The following is a 20,196-nucleotide window of genomic DNA, read 5'->3' as shown; positions in this document are numbered from 1 at the left end:
CTTCTTAAATGCACGATTCTAAACATGAAAAACAGAAAACATCTTAAAAGGATGCATCGAACTCAATAACGAACAGTTATTAAATTAAGTGTCTCTATTAAATTTTGAAACAGGGACTTGTATTGGCAGGCAGTGCTGCCAACTAGTGGATGGGAGTGTAAGTTCAGCCAACAAATGTTTATTTCCACCAAAACACGTGTAAAAATCGTTTTATATAGACAAAACGGACCGTACGTTTGCCAGCCAATTAAATAATTATTAAAAAAACATCAAAACATTTTAAAAGCCCATTTTTTAACAACAGAAAATGACTTGTTTTGGCCGGATTTCTGATCACGAGATCGGCTCAGGGGGCATCCCTAACCACCCGCTTCAAAATCAGCTAAATCAGAGACATCTCCATTCTAAAGGCATTCCTGTGTTTTGACCTTTCGGGCCGAGGTGCTTTTAACAGGAAGGGGGGAGGGGGGGTTTACGAAGGGGGCTTGAAACCAGATCCCACTTGTTTGTTTTCATTCCCATGGCCCCGATGTTCAGCAAACCGACCGGACCCACAAGAGCGTTCCGCCTGAGCGGGTTCAAACTGGAGTCCTAACAATGAAACAATCCCTCCACAAGGGAGCGAGCGAGAGAGAGAAATCGATAGATAATTTCACGAGGCTTCTGATTTTCATCGCGGCCTTCTTGTCTGGCGCAACATTGATTTTTGGCGGCTGAGGATGAAGGGGGTGCTGTTGTCGAGAGACAAGTTACACAAAAAGCTGCCCAGCAAAATAAACATGATTAAGTTGGATATAATGCTGATGAATATATTTTCCACAGGAACCCGCTGGGGACGTTTTCTTTAAAATAAATAAATAAGCCGTTTTGGTAAAGTGATTTTGATTTGACATTATTTTGGAAGAATGCGCACAAGTGGAGACAACCTCCCCCCAGACTAAAAATAAAGTCTCTAATTGATTTACGTTTCTTTTTTAAAATATTTTTTTTGCCTCCAAACTTATTTTTTCATTTGTTTTTACAAAAGAAATGCTCAAAACAAGTTTAACCCCTAATAAGACAATCATTAAATTCCTTGGCGAGATTGAAATTAGTATAGTAAGTGTGACCCTCCTTTTCTTGACACTTAAGGTTAAGGCATCTCAATGGCAGGTAATGAGTTAAATACAATAAAATTAGAGAAATCATTTTTAAGCCGTGAATTTCTGCTGAGGCCACGCCCCTTCCGCCAAAACTGGGCCAAAAGGTTTGAATGCAAAAAAGGAGAGATCTAAAGGTGAAAAAAAAGACTTTGAAACGGAAAAAAAACAAGATCTGAAAGTAAAACAAAAATTTTAAACTGACAAAAACATTTGAAGGTAAAAAAAAAAAAGAAAGACCGCTGTTTATAGCATCCTAACAGCGCAGCAGGTGCGCTCTGATCTCTCTCAGTAATGAGCATGTCACCTCCATCACATTGCGAGGCCTGTTTACTGGCACGGCCGCGAATGAGGGAATCATACGGAAGAACTCATCCACTTTTAAAACTCATGTCATTGTGTGTGTGTAACTCAACCAGGACTTTGCTGGAAATATGTATGGATTCAAGACCACCTCCAAATAAAAAACAACAGCAACGCTTTTAAATTTTGCTGCCATTGACCACTCTAGTAGACACAAGAAACATGCGCTGACCATGGTCCTGATGTTGGAGGAGTGAATGTTGGCCAGAGGAAGAATGAATGTATTTATGTTAAGTATTTAATCACTTATAAGAGAATATACACGGGCTGGTTGAAAATGTATCAATAGAAAGGTCTCTCGTTTTCAATACGGTGCTTATTTTTATTTCTTCCAGCCTATTTTCCTTTTTTTGTAGCGTGACCGGACGTTTGGTCGCCGGACGTTTGGTCGCCCGGGTGAATATAATTTTAAGAGCTGGTTTCAACAGTATATATTTAGATATTAAACACTCTCATGAATATAATTTTGAGAGCTGGTTTCAACAGTAAAGTCTCTGTCATGTTGTCAAATGTCTGGCGACCAAACGTCCGGGCGACCAAACGTCCGGCGACCAAACGTTCGAGTACCTTTTTGTAGCTCTGACTTTTTTAAATTGATACCTTTGTAGATATTCATTCATTTTTCTGCACCAATTATCCTCAGAAGGAGCCCACGCAAACACAAGGGAAAATGACCGACCTCATTTTTTAAACCCTGCCATGAATTGCCTTCTTACAAATTGCGGCAGGTTAACCGCAATTGTTTAAAATCTCAAAGCCGGGACGCAAAAATGTCACATGGCTGCATCATAAAAGGAGCATTGACACGACTTGTTCTCACGAAGAGCATTATGAGTGACAGCTCTCGCTAAGCATTGCCGCTTTACCCGCTTCCATCCCCTTTTGACACTTTGATACACTTCATATACGCGTGATAAATGTTGCGGTAGCGTTGAACCACCAGAGACGACATCTCGGGTGCCAGGGAGTAATCCATTGAATGAGAAAAAAAAAACAGAAACAAAGCACTCGCGAGCAAACGTACACACTCGGCGAACGTGCACGCTCGTCCCTACTGTACCACCTGGGACGCAAGCCTTTGTTCTCCCTCATGAATAAATCACACGGAAGAAGAGACTATTCCGACGCAGAGCATCGTCGGAATGTCTTATTTGTGTGTAAGGACGACAAAGCCTTGGTGTAAAATACATACTTCCCGGCAGTATTTGAAAAAGATCCTATACGTGATCTATACGCACCAAATTCTGCATTTGCAAATCTTATCCAGGAGAAGCAAAGATGACCGATAATTAAATAAATTTTATATGTGCTTTACGAATGGATGCTAATACACTAGTTGATTTATTTTCCCCCCAGGCGGTCAATTTAATGAATAAATAATTGTGTTGCATTTTAAAATACTCATCTATGGGGACGAGGAAAATAGGCATACAAAACTAATTAGTTCTCCCAACCATTGCTTTGCGCCAATTAATTCATTTACTACTATTGACGGCAATAGACGTCCAATCCATTTGAGCTGTTTAAACCAGTTCATTGGATTGGATGCCTATCGCCGCCAATGGCAACCAATGAGTGAATTCCTTTCATTTCTTGACTCTCACCGACAGTTTTGGACATCAAATCAGTTTCCATTGTAAAGGCTGGAATTTAATCATATTTTACTGCTATTGACGGCTGTGGACGTCCAATACAGTTAAAGATATCTAGATCTGACAGTCAAAATGTATTCGGTGTCTATCGCTGTCAATCCTTCTTTACTACAGGAGAAATTATGAAATTATGAAATTTCTTCTTGCCAAAGATTGTAGTTCTATAATAATTTTAAAAAATTAAGATAATAATAACTAACTGATATCAAACCTGTGGCGCGAGGGCCGGATCTGGCCCACCACATTATTTTTTATGGCCCGTAAATCATGAAAAGCGACCTCATAGTATTTTCTGAATAAATAAAATTTATAAAAAATAATTTTCCCCATATTTTTAAAACAATAAATTAAAATCAATTTAAAAAGACTAACCTCAAATGTAAGTAAAATAAAAATGTTCCCATTTTTTTTTTCCTTTTTATCATATGCAACTCAACACCAACATTTTTAAAAATTCAATCACTTGTCCTTTTGCTTTCAGTTATATGCTAAATCAAGAATATTATTTAAAATACATCATAAAATTAAATAGCAATGATGATTAAAAACGTTTTTTTTAAACCTTACCCCATACGTACATCTCATTAGCTGTGCAGGTGTAGCTAATGTGGGTATATAATATCACTAATAACGAGATGAAAAGAGAAGATAAATCCCATTAATACATAGTATAAGCCCCCTTAACATTGGCTTTCTTGACACTGGCCCTAATGAGCCACCTGGCTGTTAAATCCTTACACAGTGTCGCCATGGTAACAGACGTAAGCGACGGAGCTGAACGTTACCTTGTGGGCGACGTAGTACATGTACAGTATAATCATGGCATTTCAGGTTTAACATTAAAAAGAACAAATGTCATACTGCTCGAAATAGTCTCATCAGAAGAAAATGATACACTGGCTGTGGTTTAATTAGCTTGCACCGGTCACATGACTCCCACGTGTATTCGTATCAGTCCACACTCAGCTAACGACGGAGCTCCGTGCCGACTTCGGGACCGGAAAATAATATAGTGATTATTTAGCCTTTTCTTTAAATAGCAGTTAAAAACACCACCTGCGAGCAAACATAAAAAATGGAATAAAATCAAACTTGGTCCTTTTGGCAATCTTTACTCATCCATTGACAGCCATGAATTCGAATAATATTTTAGTCCCTGAAATGGTTCAAATCAAACCATCAAATCAATTTTCCTTCTTGTCACCCATTTCCTTTCTGTATTTGTGTTGCCATGCCAACAGCGTGCCGTGAGAAGCCGTCACGGGGTCGCGTGTGCAATTCCCAGTAACGCTGTCGCTTCCGCGGGGCGAGCTTCATGCCTCGGCGCTCGCCGAGCGAAAGCATCCGTACGTGACCTTCCGGGATTACTGTACGGCCAAATAAGGCGCTAACTGGAAATGGTTTTTGCGCGGAAGGGGGGGGGTCGGGGGTATTCGCTCTGACCGCGGTGAAAAGTCAGCAATCATGTTGGCTGTCTTTTATCTGCCTCCAGTTCGGGCTAATGTTTGGCGATATGGCAGGAAAGGGCTATTAGGATTCAGCGCAGCCAGCGGGAGTGACGTGGGTTGCGGTCTTTTAAAAAGCTCCACTATAAACATGTGCAATAATAACATGGAGAAATGCAGGCGGGGAGGAGGGATGAAGCTAAAGAGCTATGGCCAAAAGATGCCGTCTGTAAGATTAATGAGTCTAAGAGGAGGCTCTCCTTCTTGTACTTTCTCTTTGCTTATGAACGCAAGTAACTAGTATTACATACACGCCTATTTTTTACATGAAAAGTCGACCGATTTATGTTGGGTTTATTCTGGGATGTTACTATATGTTCATTAAGCATTTTAATAGGTAATGAAGTTATAATTTAATTTGTGAGGACACTTTCCCCCCACAGCTGCTTTCGAGGCCAGTTAATTGTTTTCAGGACGGACTATTGACTGAACAGGACACCATGTTCCAGGCCGAGACTGTTGATCTGAGTTGGCAATGAAGATCTACAAAGGACTCTTAAATTGCTTTGACTTGGATTCCGGCAGATGGCGATAATCGAATCAAACTTGTAGCCAGAGTATGTTAATGATGTCTCCCTGTTTTGATTAAAGTGTATTAATAATAAATCCATCACTATTTCCAAAGTCGGTGGATATAATATAACTTGTGTTCACACTTTGGGTGATGATTTTATAAAGGTCGACTGATATTGGCTAGCTGATGTGGTCTTTGTTATATATTATATATATTCATGAAACAGTCATTCAAATCTAATAAAAAACATATTTAAAAAATTGGGTGTAGGCTTTTTTTATTTGTTATTTTTTTTATCGGCATCTGAAAATGTCCTATCGGTCGACATCTACTTTTTATAGAGCTACCAAATACGTGGCTCACATAAAAGCCGCCTTTGACGACCATAGACAAATCGCAAAATAACTGGCGATTAATTGATCATCAAAATGATCGCTTTTGACTGCGCTAATCAAATTTTTTAAATACTTCTACTCGCCTATCACTCTTTTTCGGGGTGCTTTTCTCAGTCCTGCAGATCAGCATTTCTTATTTTAAAGCCTCGCTGATCTTATTTTGCCAACCCATGGTATCTCATTTACAGTATTAGCCATTTTTTCGAATCAGATTACTCTAATCCGGTTACGCGCTCCACACCCGAGTGAACACGAAGGATTGATTTGCGAGCAAGCGCTTGCTTGGGGGCAAACGTAAACTCGACTTGCAAAGAGCAGAGTTGCTTTGTTGTGCCAAAAACCAGCTCGCCTTTCATTTGGCGGTCATTCCTGCCTCTCCCCGTTTCGGCCTTTCGGCGTTTCGTTATTTGTTTTTTTACCCTGGTGAGTTCACACTGGCACTGTTCATGACACACAGCAGATCTGAGATGGCCTTATTTACTTTGTGATCTCCACCAAGCAACCCCAACACCATCTTGCCGCCTTGATTTGAAACCTCAACTCATGCAACATCAAACTAAAGCTAACCTTTTATCTCAAACTAACCCTTGCTTCAAAATAGTGTTGAACAAGTACTAGCATTGGTACCAATTCGGCAATAAAACTTCAGGATCTGTACCAGCCAGAACTAAGAAATTAAATTCCAAAGCTATTTGATATCTACGTTTCGAGACCTAGTTTATAAACGCTTTTCGCCTCATCCAAGATGGCCACTGGCATTTAATTTTTTTTTTTTAATTTAAAAAAACAAATGTTCACTTGTAACGGATTGGACTTCTGGCCCTGAAAAAAAAATTGCAGTCCAATCTAAAACCCTAATACACACGAAAGCCATATTTCCCAGCAATTCTCCCTGTTTAAAACCCTGATTTAAATATCATTTTTTAAACACTTATCCAGAAATGAAACAATATTTTCAAAGCCTAACTCTTTTTTTTAAACCCTATCTTGTTTATACACCCAACACAGGTTTACCCTAATCCTAGTTGATCCCTAAATTTAAAACTTTAAACCTGGTAAGAAACCCTGAATCTGAACACTAATCCTTGTTTCAAACTCTAATGTAGGCAATTGATGGAAGCCAGTGAGTTAAAAATTCAAACTGAAATGATCTTGCACGGTGCAAATGCCGACAAATGATTAATCGTACGCGGCGGTACTTTTGCTTACCTTGGCGACACCGATCTGCTCCTTGCGAAATTTTTCCAACGGAGTGATCAAGACGTCGTCTGCGTTTTGAATCTGGGGGGAAACAAAACAAATCCAGACAAATGTCAGCCCGAGAAAATGAAAAAGCTTTATGTCGTTGACATCCTGCTCAAAAAGCTCGGCAGGGTTTCTGACAGATGGAGTGGGATTCACGTTACGGTATAAAATATTGTTTCAAATTGGGGTTTAAAGTAATTTGGAATTGGGTTTCAAAGTATTCTTGGCAGTGATAGAGGAACCGGCGTCCGGTCCGGTCGGGGTTGTTCTGCTTGACGGGCACTTTGTAGCTCATTTATACTCTATGTTCACAATTAAATGCTTGCATTTTTTTCGACAGGGGAGCCATTAAAACAGATGTTTGTGAGTTGTGTGATCAAGTGGGTGTACTATCGCACTTTGCTTGTTTTCCTATCCGAGCTCACATTCAAACGGCACCTTTAATGGTAGCAATTAGGTTAATAAGCAACCTTACAATGCCCCGAAACCATCAGAAAACGACAAAGGAACAATGAGTATCCAGGAAAGTCCCTGAAAATCAATAGGAAACGATCTAAAATTTACCGCAAGTGACCTGTAAGTACCCTAAAATGGAAGTGAAAGAATTGAACTCATTGTCTGCTATTGGCAATGTGAATGCTCACCTTTTAGTGCCATTGATGGGGCTAGATGTCCAATCCATTTTGACTGGGAGGGGCGAATGACCGAATGTTAATGGCAGCAAGTTAACTTAACTTTTGGGCCAAAAATAAACTGGTTTGTCCCAAAACTGAGTTTGGCAACCTTGGGTTGGGGTTTTCCAGTATGGTTTCAAATCTTCATTGGGGTTTTAAAGCAGGCAATAGAGCTCAAATTTAATCAACTCAAGTATTTGTAGTACTAATGTGCTTCGGGTTTCCATAATAAACCGTGAGGTTCATTTTTAGATGTTTGCATCGTTTTTTTGTCTGCTCACACTGCTGCGACCTCTCCTTGCACAATCTGGAACGCCCCGTTTGGCGCACGAACTGATAAGGTGGAGATATATGGCCTCAATTACAGGCTGTGTTCAATCCTTGGGTGACTGCGCCGCTTGAAGGTACCATTACGGCCTCGAAAAATTTACTCAAGATAGGCTTTCACTCGTGGCGAATTGATGACATCAGAGCTGGGTTGGGCTAGGCTAGGGGGACCTTAGTGGGGGGTTTGGGCACACATGTGGCTCATGAAATGGCTGTTAGGTTGATGGAAGGTGTTATTCTGTAAGGTGGGTGCACATGAGGAAGGTAAAATAATTCATTTTGGACAGCAGCGGGATGGGGTAGACATGGTGGGGGTTAGTTGTGTTGTTTCAAACCAGAAGAGTTTTAAACAATGGGAAAGGTTTTCCAACCGTGAAACTGTGGTTTAAAATGAGGTTTTCAAGTCAGGGTTAGGATTTCATATGAGGTTTTTAAAGTGGTGTCACAGATATTTTTTTCTAGAGGAGAATAGTGGATGAATGTTTAAGAAATTACTTGGAAAATGCGGTTTTCAAATGGGCTGGTCTTTGGGGATCTATGCCCCACAAAACTCGATACAGAGTTTTTGTTTGGCAACATTAATCAAAGCAGCAATAATGCTGGCATCGCAAACATCTGTTTGGCCGACACAGACACTCCAAGAGGTGCTTTGGTCTTTGTTGATTGCGCTATTCCTTACTTTAATCACCACAAATGCACTTTCAAATGGTGGCCAGGAGACAAGAAAAAGGGCTACAATTGTCCTTGCCAGACCTTTGCCAGCAATCATGCTATCATCTGCATGCATCTGCTGGCAAACCCCAGGACGTCCTTCAGATAGGTCACTCATATACATGCAAAATAGCAACGGGGTCGGTCCGGACCCCTGGGGGATCCCAGCAGACTGTCCTTTGCAAATGCATTCTTTCCCTGAGGTACAGCTCAACCGCATGCAAAAAAAGGCTATTTGGATTCCAAGACATTGTGGTGAACATTACAGAAAGGGTTTTTTTCCGCGCGAGAGTGGCAATATTGAATTTCCACATAAATTGTCTCTTTTACTAAGTCATTATATAATTTGCCTTCGGTGATAGTTCAAACATAAGAATAGAATACAGAAACCTATGATTGATAATTTTTCTGACGATAATAATAGAATTAAACCCCACCAGAACAGGTACTGAGAGGATATTTCCATATATTACAAAGACTTTGGCGATAAGAGTCAATTCAATGACCTTCAGTTGATTAAATACAATGTAAACCTTTGCCACAATAAGACACATTTCACCTAAAGCCATGAAAAAAAATACATGACGTGGACATCTAACTTGGTTTTAATACAATCTGCTCAACAAATTGACTTGACTATCCAACTCTCAGTTTAAAAAACCAAAAGGGGATTCTTGTGAACATAAACCAGCGTGACTTACATTCCTCCAATTACAATTCCCAAAAATTACAAAGTGCAAAAAAAGAAGAGCTGACATTCAAGCAACTTAATTTGCTTTCTGGTAATTAACATTTGAACCATTGCAGTGTAGTATTTTTTTTTCCCTTCACTGCAGCACTCATTAAAATATGGCTGGGTTTTTAAATGTGCACACTACCAGCCTTTGGTAACAAATTGGCCGCCGCGACCGAGTCTTTTCCCTCTTCCCACTTGCCGGAATATTGGCCTCCCTCTCATTACCGTAGCACGTGATGTATGCACTCCATCCGAGAGAGATAAGGTCAGCCATTTTATCACTTGTTTTCCTCGCCAGTGGTGACAATTCCATTTTAGTATTGCCTGTTCAAACGTATATTTATAAAAAAACATTCAAATGCTGAAAAGATGGAGGCGTTAAATCACCAAATCACTACGAGAGCACTTGCGTGAAACTCAATCGGAGGACGTTTGGCGGTCGTCAAACGTCGCCCGCTTGTAATCCCCCACTGACGGTGTTATCTGCAAGCACCTGGAGTTATCTACCCGTTCGGTAATGTCATTTCCTACACTTTATCTCCACCGTGCTTGCTTCTAATTGAGCCTACGGTGTGTGTGTGTTGGTGCGCGTTCCAATGGAAGCGTCTAATAGAGCTCACTTGTCCAATTCCACTTGTACAGACAGGATTGTTAAATACGCGTCTTGATAAACCGGAGAGGTTAATGTCGAAAATTGTAATTGGTGAATGGAACAATAAGTCAGTTGCTGCTAACAGAATTTCCTCACTATAGAACACACCTGACTATATACCATAGACACATATGCCACACTTGATTAAAAGCTATACATGCCCCAGTCTTAATATTCACATACAGACATAATACACTAGGCACCACAAGTAGGGATGCTGATACCATATAAGGCAGGGGTGTCAAACTCATTTTTTGTCGCGGGCCACATGGTAGTTTCGATTACATCCGGAGAGCCATTATGACTTCCAACTAGGCTGCTAAAATTAATCGATTAATAAATTGACAGGTTTCTTGATTGTGCTAATCGATAGATCATTTTTGGACATTCAAATTAGTACACATTTTTCCAATTATTGATTTAAAATGAGGAAACAGGAAATAATCTACAATCTTCATTTGAATTTCATCATAAAACAGAAAGTTGGCACTCATCATTTACTTTTCGGGCCATGCAAAATGATGCGGTGGGCCAGATTTCGGCCCCCGGGCCACCACTTTGACACATGTGATATAAGGTAAAAGAAAAACTGGGAAACCAGACAAATGCACCAATCAACTAAAACAAAACAAAACATCTAAGTGGGGTTGGGAATGCATTTCATTGGACGGATCACTGATGTCATCCTAATAGAACGTAATACAGAAGACAAAATAGATCCCAGTTTAATCCAGTATTGCAATATTTACACGGGAATGGAAGACAAATTTAAGACTCGCCCTGAGCAGCTGTCAACAGAGTCCGCAATGCTCAAAAAACACGCTGGCGCTCAAGGAATTTCATTACCGAGCAGGACGGAAGGAACATAGTGTTGGAGTTCTTCCATTCTTGCTCTTAGACCCCCACAGGCGCATTAAATACAAGAGTAGTGCACAAAAGGAAACCGCAAAGTGTCACGGATAGACTTTGGAAACAATGTGTTTGAAAGACATTGCTTGCAACACTAAAAGTTACAACAAAAGTGGTATCAAGTTTTGTTCTTCTTTAAAAAAAATACATCTATATAGTTTTCAAATTTATGCTGTTTTCCAATCATTATATAAATTATCTACATGAATGCCTACTGTCAACTAAAGTATTTGGTTCGGAATTTGCACAATTGTGTTTTAGGTGGTATTTTTTTTAATCAGTCGGTATACAAAAAGTTTTTAATAATTGTCATTATCGTCCCAAGATAACCTCGTGAACTAATGCATATTTAAGAAAAGTTTGGGCAATGTGTTCAATTGTTTTTTTGTTATGAATAAATTAAAAGTCAAGATTATGAGACCATTATAAAGAATCATTAGACTAGATAATAACTGTAATTCCATTGCACGCAGTGATAAGTCTTTTCCAAATCCGTTATTATCCATGTTAGCAGAGGCATATTTATGACGCATTATCAGTAACCAGGAGCAAGCTCTCAGCCTGGTATTGATTTCTTTAAGGTCGCGGCGCTTTCAGAAAATAGGCAGTCTGTCGAGCAAATGAAGTGTGGAAGAGTCAAGAAGTAAGAAAACAACTGCATCTTGCAGGGACAACCAAAGTCGACATCAAATGTTAAGATGAATATCGATTTGGGGCGAGTTTAGGCTTCGATTTCAAGAGGAAAAACCCTCAGGCGCCTTGTCATCTCAGAAAAAGTGAATGTGAATAAAAAGCAGGTCCAAAAAAGTGGATTTAGGTGAACAGTTTGACATTAGAAAGTCAATTAGCTACTTGATGCCATTATTAAGTTGTAAGAGAAGTTCAAAACGATATTTGGCTAAAGTAACAGTTCAATTAATCATTTGGGCATTAATTCATTGTAGGAAGTCTGACGCCTACTGCCCACAGTTGACTGGGATAGGCTCCAGCACCCCTGCGACCCTTGTGATGAAAAATGAGTGAAGTAATTCAGCATAAATTCACCATAACGTCAACATGTTGCACTCCCGAATAGCAAAAAACATTTAAAAAAAAACTATCTCCATTCCTTGGTCTTGAGCCACTTTCCCGTTAATGATCGCCAGCAGCAAGGCATTAAAAATGTACAGTAGCTAGCGCTCACAACTACATTCCCAACGACAGACCCGGCGCCCTAAAGAAATTAGCCTGGCCCGTTAAAGCCATCGGAAGACAGAATGAATGCTTAATAAACATTCCACCCTCGTCATTACGATGAAATAAAATCTCCCATTTCATGCCGAGGGTGTGAAATGACCTTTATTAAAAAAAGCAGAGTGTAAATTAGTTTCAGTAGGCGTGCAAAAGTGGGAGGCTGGTGGAACAATCTCATTGCACGGCTAAATATTTATCTGGTGTGCAAATGGCACCTGCAGCAAGACTGTAAAGTTAGGATTTTTCCATTACAATACGACAATAAGTTTCACTTCTCGACGGGGTTTCGATTGGGGTCAATTCAAGGGATGTGTTAAAAAATAAAGGAAATGTTAGTGTTCAAAAATTCACATCACAACAACCCACAAAACAGAACCCAATTAATTGCATTCAAGGCTGCCAAATACTACAAATTTTCCGTAGTTTACGACAGCATTTTTTTTTACCAAACAATTAAATATGCAAAAAATTATTTGTTTTTGGTTCGCCATTTGGACTTACCATAACAATTGATTTCAAAACGCAACGTCGTAAGACATAAGACAATACATTTTGCACGTTCAATTATTTTCAAAGTTAAGTTGCCTTTCCAACGAAAAGTGTGCGTTCTCATCAGTTGTTTCAAGCAGTGTGGACGTGTATTAGCTAAAAAGAAAATGTGAATAATAGTTCATTTAGTTGATTTGAATTGTTGACAAACAAACAAACAAACGAGTAATAGAATCAAGTGAGAACGAGGAATAACCGTATAGTGCAACAGTAAACAAAAAAATATTTGATACCATTTAACATAAAGACAATTATTTTTTACCAGCGTCGCAACTATCCCAATCATAAAGGTCAAGCTGCACTATTTCTCTGTGTGAAGCACGACCTCGCTGGTATGAATACTTAATGAGCGAGCGGAGATGATGGCCAACAACCCCTAAAAACAGGCCAATCGACAGGATGTGAACACAATGGAATAAAAGGTAAGGGTTACAGGTAAAAAAAAAATCCAAAAGTATAAAAATATTCCAAAATATATGTACTTCTATTTACACGACTGAATAAATTGTAACAAGTTTTCAACATTTGTTTCAATATGTTGCCAGGTTTTGACCCCCCATAGCAAATGCTGTTTAAGTGACTAGCTCCATTTAGTATAAGTTGAGAAATACAATAGAATATAGGTTGAATTTAAGCTCACAGTGCGGGCAATATTCAATGATAGGTGAGCTCATGCCTGATTTACAACATATATTACTGCTGACTTTTTGTGGTTAAGTTAACAATGTGGACATATTCTTTGCATTATTGAGGTTTGGACTTATATTGTGATTCAACCTCAAATTCTACGAGTCATTGTGGAGCGATTTTTTTATCTTTTGCTCTAAATAGTTTTCCAACCCTCATCAAACAAACTCTGGCCCAACTCTGTTAAGAACAAGGGCTGCCTTTATTTGGCACGGTTGTTTCAGGGTCATCGGAAACATTCCTGAAGTCACGGGTCTGCACAAAAGGTGCCCAGAGAGTCAAGCCATTGTGCAAACACACACACACGCTCACATAAAAACGCTTCACAGAAACACAAACGTTGGGCCAAGCGTCTAAATGCTTTTGAAACGTGTTTAAAGTCCATTGAAGGAAATGTAAAGTAGAAGAAAAGTGTCAACGTGGGAAATAAATACGAGTCTGCACACCCAAACAGCACTTAAGGGATGAAGAGGCTTTTGTTGTTCATTTTAAAAAGCAGCGGGAGAAGGTGTGAATTACAATGTAAATTAAAACCTGGCACTTATTACTAAGAATATAAGATGTTTGTACAGTATATACTCTAATAAATACAAAAGACGCAAATGTACTTTCTAATGCTCCTTTCTGGCTTTATCGACTTCTCAGTTTTATACAGGGAAGGAAAAAAATGAAATCAGTGTGAAACGATTGTGTAGCAGTGTTTATAAGACATTTGTCTTTGTTTCTACATGAATTCGACTTTTTATGGTTATTTTCATGCCCCTACTTTTTATAGCAGAAATCAAATAGACAGAGAAAACGTTAATATAGCTTTAAAAAAGTAAATAAAATGCCAAACTTGGGTCTTAAATATATTTTGCTCTCCCCTATTTGTGCGGTCAGCCCCCAAATACAAGGGTTAGGGGTTAATAACTATAAAAGTAGAATAAATTCATGAAATAATCTATTTTTAACATGAATTAATTCATAAAACTGTCAGTCATGCTCTGCGATTGGCTGGCAACAGATTCAGGGTCTCCCCTATCTAGTGTGTCATAGTTAACTGGGATAGACTCCAGCAGCCCCCACGACCCTTATGAGGATGAGCGTTTCAGATATTTCAGGAATGCAGACTTGTACGATCCATTTTGACTGGGCGAAATGGAGAAAAAAAATGAAAATGTCTGTAGTCCGCCAATGACAACATAATTTCAAGGTTGGTCTCCCACGGAGTCAGCAGACAATAAATGGTGTCATGCCTGACGTTGTGCAAATTGGACTTGTGGAACAAGTCAATCCTGAATGCGAGGGAAAATGGGGGAGAAAGAGGGAAAAAAAAAATCAAGGTTTCTTCCTCATTTGCCATTTGAGGTTTGGCTTTTGACAACGAGGCTTATCAGATGAGTTATTTTTAGGCCAACTATCGAGTCCAGATGTGAAAAAGGAGTAAAATGGCAAAGGGCTAATCTGTCTTTAGATGCTCTCTTGAAAGATAAAAAAATAAAAAATAAAGAAAAAGAAAATACTCCCACCAACATGTCTACCACATCTCGATAACACCATTTAAAATATAAACTCAGTCACGTTATTTTTGTCTACTGTTCCAATGGCAGAAGCTACATTCCCCCAAGAATTAGGGACGTAACCCTTATTTGTTAGAAAGTGCGAGTTTAAATTTCGAAACGTAACTACTATAAGTCGCACGTAAATATGAATTGGACCGGCCAAAATAATGCAAACTGTAGAGGATAGATATTACATACCTTTGTTGTGCTAGAATAGAATTTGGACATCTCGATAACACCATTTAAAATATAAACTCAGTCACATTATTTGTGTCTACTGTTGATGAAAATAGACCAGCGTACATGAACTAGTGGGCCACTTGAGGCTCGCAGGCCATATGTTTGACACTGCTGTTTTAAGATTTATTAATGGGTAACAGCGACATCCCTCAAAAAAAAAAAAACACAGTATACATAAAATATCCAAAATTTATTTCAGAGTTCACACCAGTACTTTATAAGCCTGGCGGGCTTGCAAATTACACCCACTATTGTCACCTGAAGTAATATTATACATAAGTTATGGGTAATTGTAAACTAAATGGGTATCAAAATTATAAATACATAATAAAAATAAAGACTACAGTCAAGTTGGGACATCTCAGGTTTATGCCAAAATATTCCTATCTTTTTGCAAGTATTGTACAAAGGCTTGCCAGTCGGTGTCTAAATTGTGTATCAAAGTTTACCTCGGTCCACCTCCTTTATTGTTTGCATTAAATTAGGCTAGCAACCAACAGTGCAAATTACATTTCACCCATGCAGCAGTTTATTGGCAGCCAGTGGGTAATCCAATGGTGTATTCCATAAAAGCACATCCGTCTTGTTTGAATTTACAACTGGTTGATACGAGTCTCTGACCTCTTGCCTAATGGACATTTAAATCACCCGGTCCGGAATAGGATCAGTTAATAGCGCGTGTTTCAATGCCTGCTCTATATTTATGTGGCCCAGACACACACACACATACACACTACTTCCCTGAAATCAATGATATCAAAAAAATGTGTCAATTATTTATGGCAGTTGGAAGGTGGGGGTGTGATGCGTAGTAAAGCAGGTTTGGGGATTATAGCCCATCCGTCCGTTGTTTATTCTGCTGAAAGCGAGCCTATCTTGATTGATTTTGGATAACATACATGACCGGTCGCCCAAAGGAGTTACATGGCAGAGAACAATTGTGTTTCAGTTGATGGCAGTAGAAAGAACTCTGGCATTTTGGGGTTATTTTCACAGATTAAGATTAAGAGGTTTGCCTATTATTATTTTAATGGAAAAATGATTTGACCAATTTGAGAAAGTAAGATGTTTTTGTGCGCGACATTTAGTAATGATGAAAAAGTCCTCAAAAACAGAAACTCCAAAGTTTGGAGTCATTTTTACATAAAACTACAAAAAGGAATTACGACCACCACTGGTAATACATCACAATAAACAAAAACAATGTCCAAACTGATTTAGAAATCAAAACAAATGAATGCTCGTGTTGTTTAACACCATTTCCACATAGAATTATAATTTCATTCTTGAGAAGAGATGCTTGAATAGCAATGCTTTATTTTGATCAAGGGGACTTGTTATTGTTTTCCCAGTTGGGGGTTGGGAATTATTAGCTGTTCAAAATTTTTCATACTGAGCCTCTGGGTCGCTACACAACAATTCCTTTAAACATTAAAGAAACAGAACAAAAGCAAAAAGTAAAGATTGGGAAGTCTCAAAGGTAAACCGCGTTCTTAGAAGTAATTTGATGCCATTGGCGGCAAGTAATGTTCAATACAGTTGGATTGAAGGAATTAATTAAAGTTCATTCATTTTCAGCTGCAAAAAAAGGTTGAAATTTATCTTCTATAACATTTTTGGGGCATCTAATTAACATAATTTACTCATTTAAAAAATAATAATAATTATATTACTGATAATGGTACTCGGACGTTTGGTCGCCGGACGTTTGGTCGCCGGACGTTTGACAACATGACAGTGAGTTTACTGTTGAAACCAGCTCTCAAAATTATATTCATGAGAGAGAGAGTTTAATATCTAAATATTTACTGTTGAAACCAGCTCTCAAAATTATATTCACCTGGGCGACCAAACGTCCGGGCGACCAAACGTCCGGGCGACCAAACGTCCGGCGACCAAACGTCCGGTCACGACTGATAATATTCTACAGTTTTCTACATTTTGTCAGGTTTTGCCCTCCCCCAGCTAATGCAGGGGCGCAGTTTAAGTGACTAGCTCCGCCTACTTTAAGATGAGAAATGCAACAGAATGTAGGTTGCATTTAAGATTCTTCTACGGGCCATGTTCAAGCATATTTTCCAATAAAAAGTGGGCAGTGGGTCCCTATAGCACGAGTGAAAACGTTCCAAACTGCATTCTTACCAATCGTCGTCTCTCTTCTTCCACCGTGTTGAGCAGTTTGGAGAACTCCTTAAAAGACTGAGCTGAAACACAACCAAGAAGAAACTTTTAACAACAATTTTACAGATGCAACACCGTTAGTTAAACAAGGCGCGTCTGTGTCGCCCCAGAGTCGTTAAACGTCAGATGCCCCCGCGAGCGTGGCGGGCGGGGCGACTCTAAATTCTTTATGGAAGCGCAGCCTCCGAGCTTTCTCCTCAGCATATTTTAAAACCTAATAAAGTTGCGCAGCTGTCCGAACTCCAGCAATAACATAAACCAAAAAAAGCAATACTGGAAATTGAGCGAAAAGCATTGATTACTTGACTTTATTTTTCCTCCCCCTGCCGGCCTGTTTAACGGCGCCTTATTGCCAATAGGAAGCTAACGGCCTATTACGAGCCGCGGGTTCAGGCGAGGCGACTTCCTCGGCCAGGTTTCGTCGGCGGCCATGCGTCACTGTCGATACGTTGGCCCATTTCCGCCGCGGAGCCTTAAAGTGAAGGGAGCAATGATTTTTGCTCACCCGGCCTCCCATTAAATCTAGCGGCTCCTTTATCAAGCGCACAAAAGGTCTCAGGCAACCAGTGATGGCACTCCAAAGACAGCTAATTGGAGTCAAGGGTGCTTACGACTCGCAATTCGCTCAAATGGAGGAAAGATAAGCGCCCGCAACCTTGAAAAAGGAACCTTATGCCCCAAGCGTGTACAGTGGTACCTCTACATACGAGCTTAATTCGTTCCGGGACTGAGCTCGTATGTTGATCTTCTCGTAACTCAAGCGAACGTTTCCCATTGAAATGAACTAAAAACAAATTAATTCGTTCCAACCCTCTGAAAAAACACCAAAAACAGGATATTGGATTGGAAAAAATGTTTTATTTCTTCTAATTCGCCATCTATTAATAAAGTAACACATAACTAGTGGTTTAATAGTAATAAAATGTGTTTAATAGATAGAATAGATAGAAGGCGGATTTCGGAGGGTACAGAGAATGGTGGGGGTGGGGTTATCTTTCCACGATAACGCTCTCGTAACGGAACAAACTAATTTAAATTAACTTGGATTAATATATACAGACACACTCAAACACGTTTAATGTAACTTTACACAAAACTGAATTCTAATTTTGTTTATTTTTTTTTTTACCTTTGTTCTGGCCGGGTTAGCTGTTTGCCACGCCTCCACCCTCACGTTCGCTATCGATGGACTGTTTGCTGTTGTATTCCCTTCAAAATATTCCGAAAATGATGCACACAAATGTCCTCACAATAGGATAATGCACGACCACTTGCCAACGAGAAGTAGTCTTGAATGAGCGATCGCGAGAGCTAACAGGCTAAGGAAGGAATAACAGGAAATGCAACAGCTCAGCCTACCCACATATTGATTGTGGGTAATGAAGTTTTATTCTGAGAAAGGGTCCCATTGGCTATCGGTGTTGTGTGCACGAGTATACTTCATTACCCAGAAAGCCCTCTTTTTGCCCGCGCATGCGCGTTGTGCGTTTTCTGGTCCATCTGTAGGAGAAACTCGTGTGAAGAAATCATTCAGTGCTCGTAGATATCTGTTATACACGAAAGAGATGCGACAAAAAAGGCTTTCTCGCATCTCGTAATTTTTCTCGTATCTAGAGCGAATTATTTGCTCGAAATTTTCCTCGTATCTCGAGCATCTCGTAGGTAGAGCTGCTCGTATGTAGAGGTACCACTGTACATGGTATTAAGCCTAGATTATGTTGCGATACCAAATTTTAGCTCCACTCTCAACAAAATCATAAATAATGCCAAGATTTGCTACCGCAACAAGAGTAGAATCATACCCGATCAAGACTTTGGCTGCAATATATTGACAATAGAAAGTTACCACTGAGGTTAGGGGGTCAGTGGAGATTTAAAGCACAACTCGATGGTGAAGCTTTCGTATCGACTTTCGAGCGAGCAACTTTTCAACATTTTATAAAATTCCTATCTTCGCCGAAATCCTTTGGTGGCATCGATTCACCGGAGAATGTCACGGACTCAAATCGATGGAAGGTCAGGCCGACTCGCCTGCGGGGTTCCGACGTGACGCGTTGGAAGTGGGGAGGATCAAACCAAGGCGCGCCGCGGCTGGCATTCACACTGAAGTCCGCCCGGGTCCGCCTGGGGAGTTCCCCGGTCGGGCTCGCCCTCACTGATGACTCCATTTATTTCTGCAGGGTCTTTCAACAAGTACTCGACTCGAGACTATATATATTTTTTCTTGCCTCTTATAGTAGCAGAAGCTACATTCCCCCAAGAATTAGGGAGGTAACCCTTATTTGTTAGAAAGTGCGAGTTTACATTTCGAAACCTACCTACTATAAGTCGCACGTAAATCTGAATTGGACCGGCCAAAAAAATGCTAACTGTAGAGAATGGATATTACATACCTTTGTTGCGCTAGAATAGAATTTGGATGGTTTTCCATTGTCAACACCCTGCCATGACTGTTTTTTTTTTGTAAAAACTGTATAAAAAAATTTGATTTCTGAATATTTACGTGTAATTTATGTGGATCAGACCCCCAAAAAGTAGGATTTTTTCTTCTTCAAATTTCCAATGTTATTTGCCATTGGAAATGAGTATTTGGGCGAAAGAAAACCTTGTGTTTTGGCCCAAACTGAAAAGTGAGAATCAGTCAAAACTGCAGGCAAAACAAGCGACAAAACAAGATTATCTTAACAATCACTTATTCCGGTCCTTGATTTCTTCCTTTCTTACAATTAATAACAAAATAGCATATTTGCTTTGGATGAAAAAGCTATTCGCCACTATTCTTCGGCCTTGGCAGAATTTTGATCATCACCGAGGCCAATCTAGCCATCTTCATGAAAGTGGAATTTTTGATATAGCCTTCATGTTGGATTACATTCGATTGTGTAAACCAAACCCATGCCAGAAGGTTGCATGCTTCAAAAAAATAAAAAAACACCTTCT

General features: G+C 39.5%; 1 protein-coding gene across 5 annotated transcripts in view; it reads right to left on the bottom strand.

Moving 5' to 3' along the window:
- arhgap42b (Rho GTPase activating protein 42b) overlaps positions 1-20,196 on the bottom strand; it is a 49,696-nt gene that overhangs the window by 16,803 nt on the left and 12,697 nt on the right. For all 5 annotated transcript variants that reach the window (XM_077611130.1, XM_077611131.1, XM_077611132.1 and 2 more), the window contains exons 3-4: positions 17,218-17,279; positions 6,778-6,849 (exon numbers count right to left, since the gene is read on the bottom strand). In XM_077611130.1, coding sequence (XP_077467256.1) covers positions 6,778-6,849; positions 17,218-17,279 — 134 coding nt within the window. The remainder of the gene's footprint in view (positions 1-6,777; positions 6,850-17,217; positions 17,280-20,196) is intronic.

This window comes from Stigmatopora argus, chromosome 10, assembly GCF_051989625.1.
Source record: "Stigmatopora argus isolate UIUO_Sarg chromosome 10, RoL_Sarg_1.0, whole genome shotgun sequence".
Lineage (NCBI taxonomy): Eukaryota > Metazoa > Chordata > Actinopteri > Syngnathiformes > Syngnathidae > Stigmatopora > Stigmatopora argus.
The sequence above is the reverse complement of the archived record's forward strand: the minus strand, read 5'-3'. Positions and strand labels throughout refer to the sequence as shown.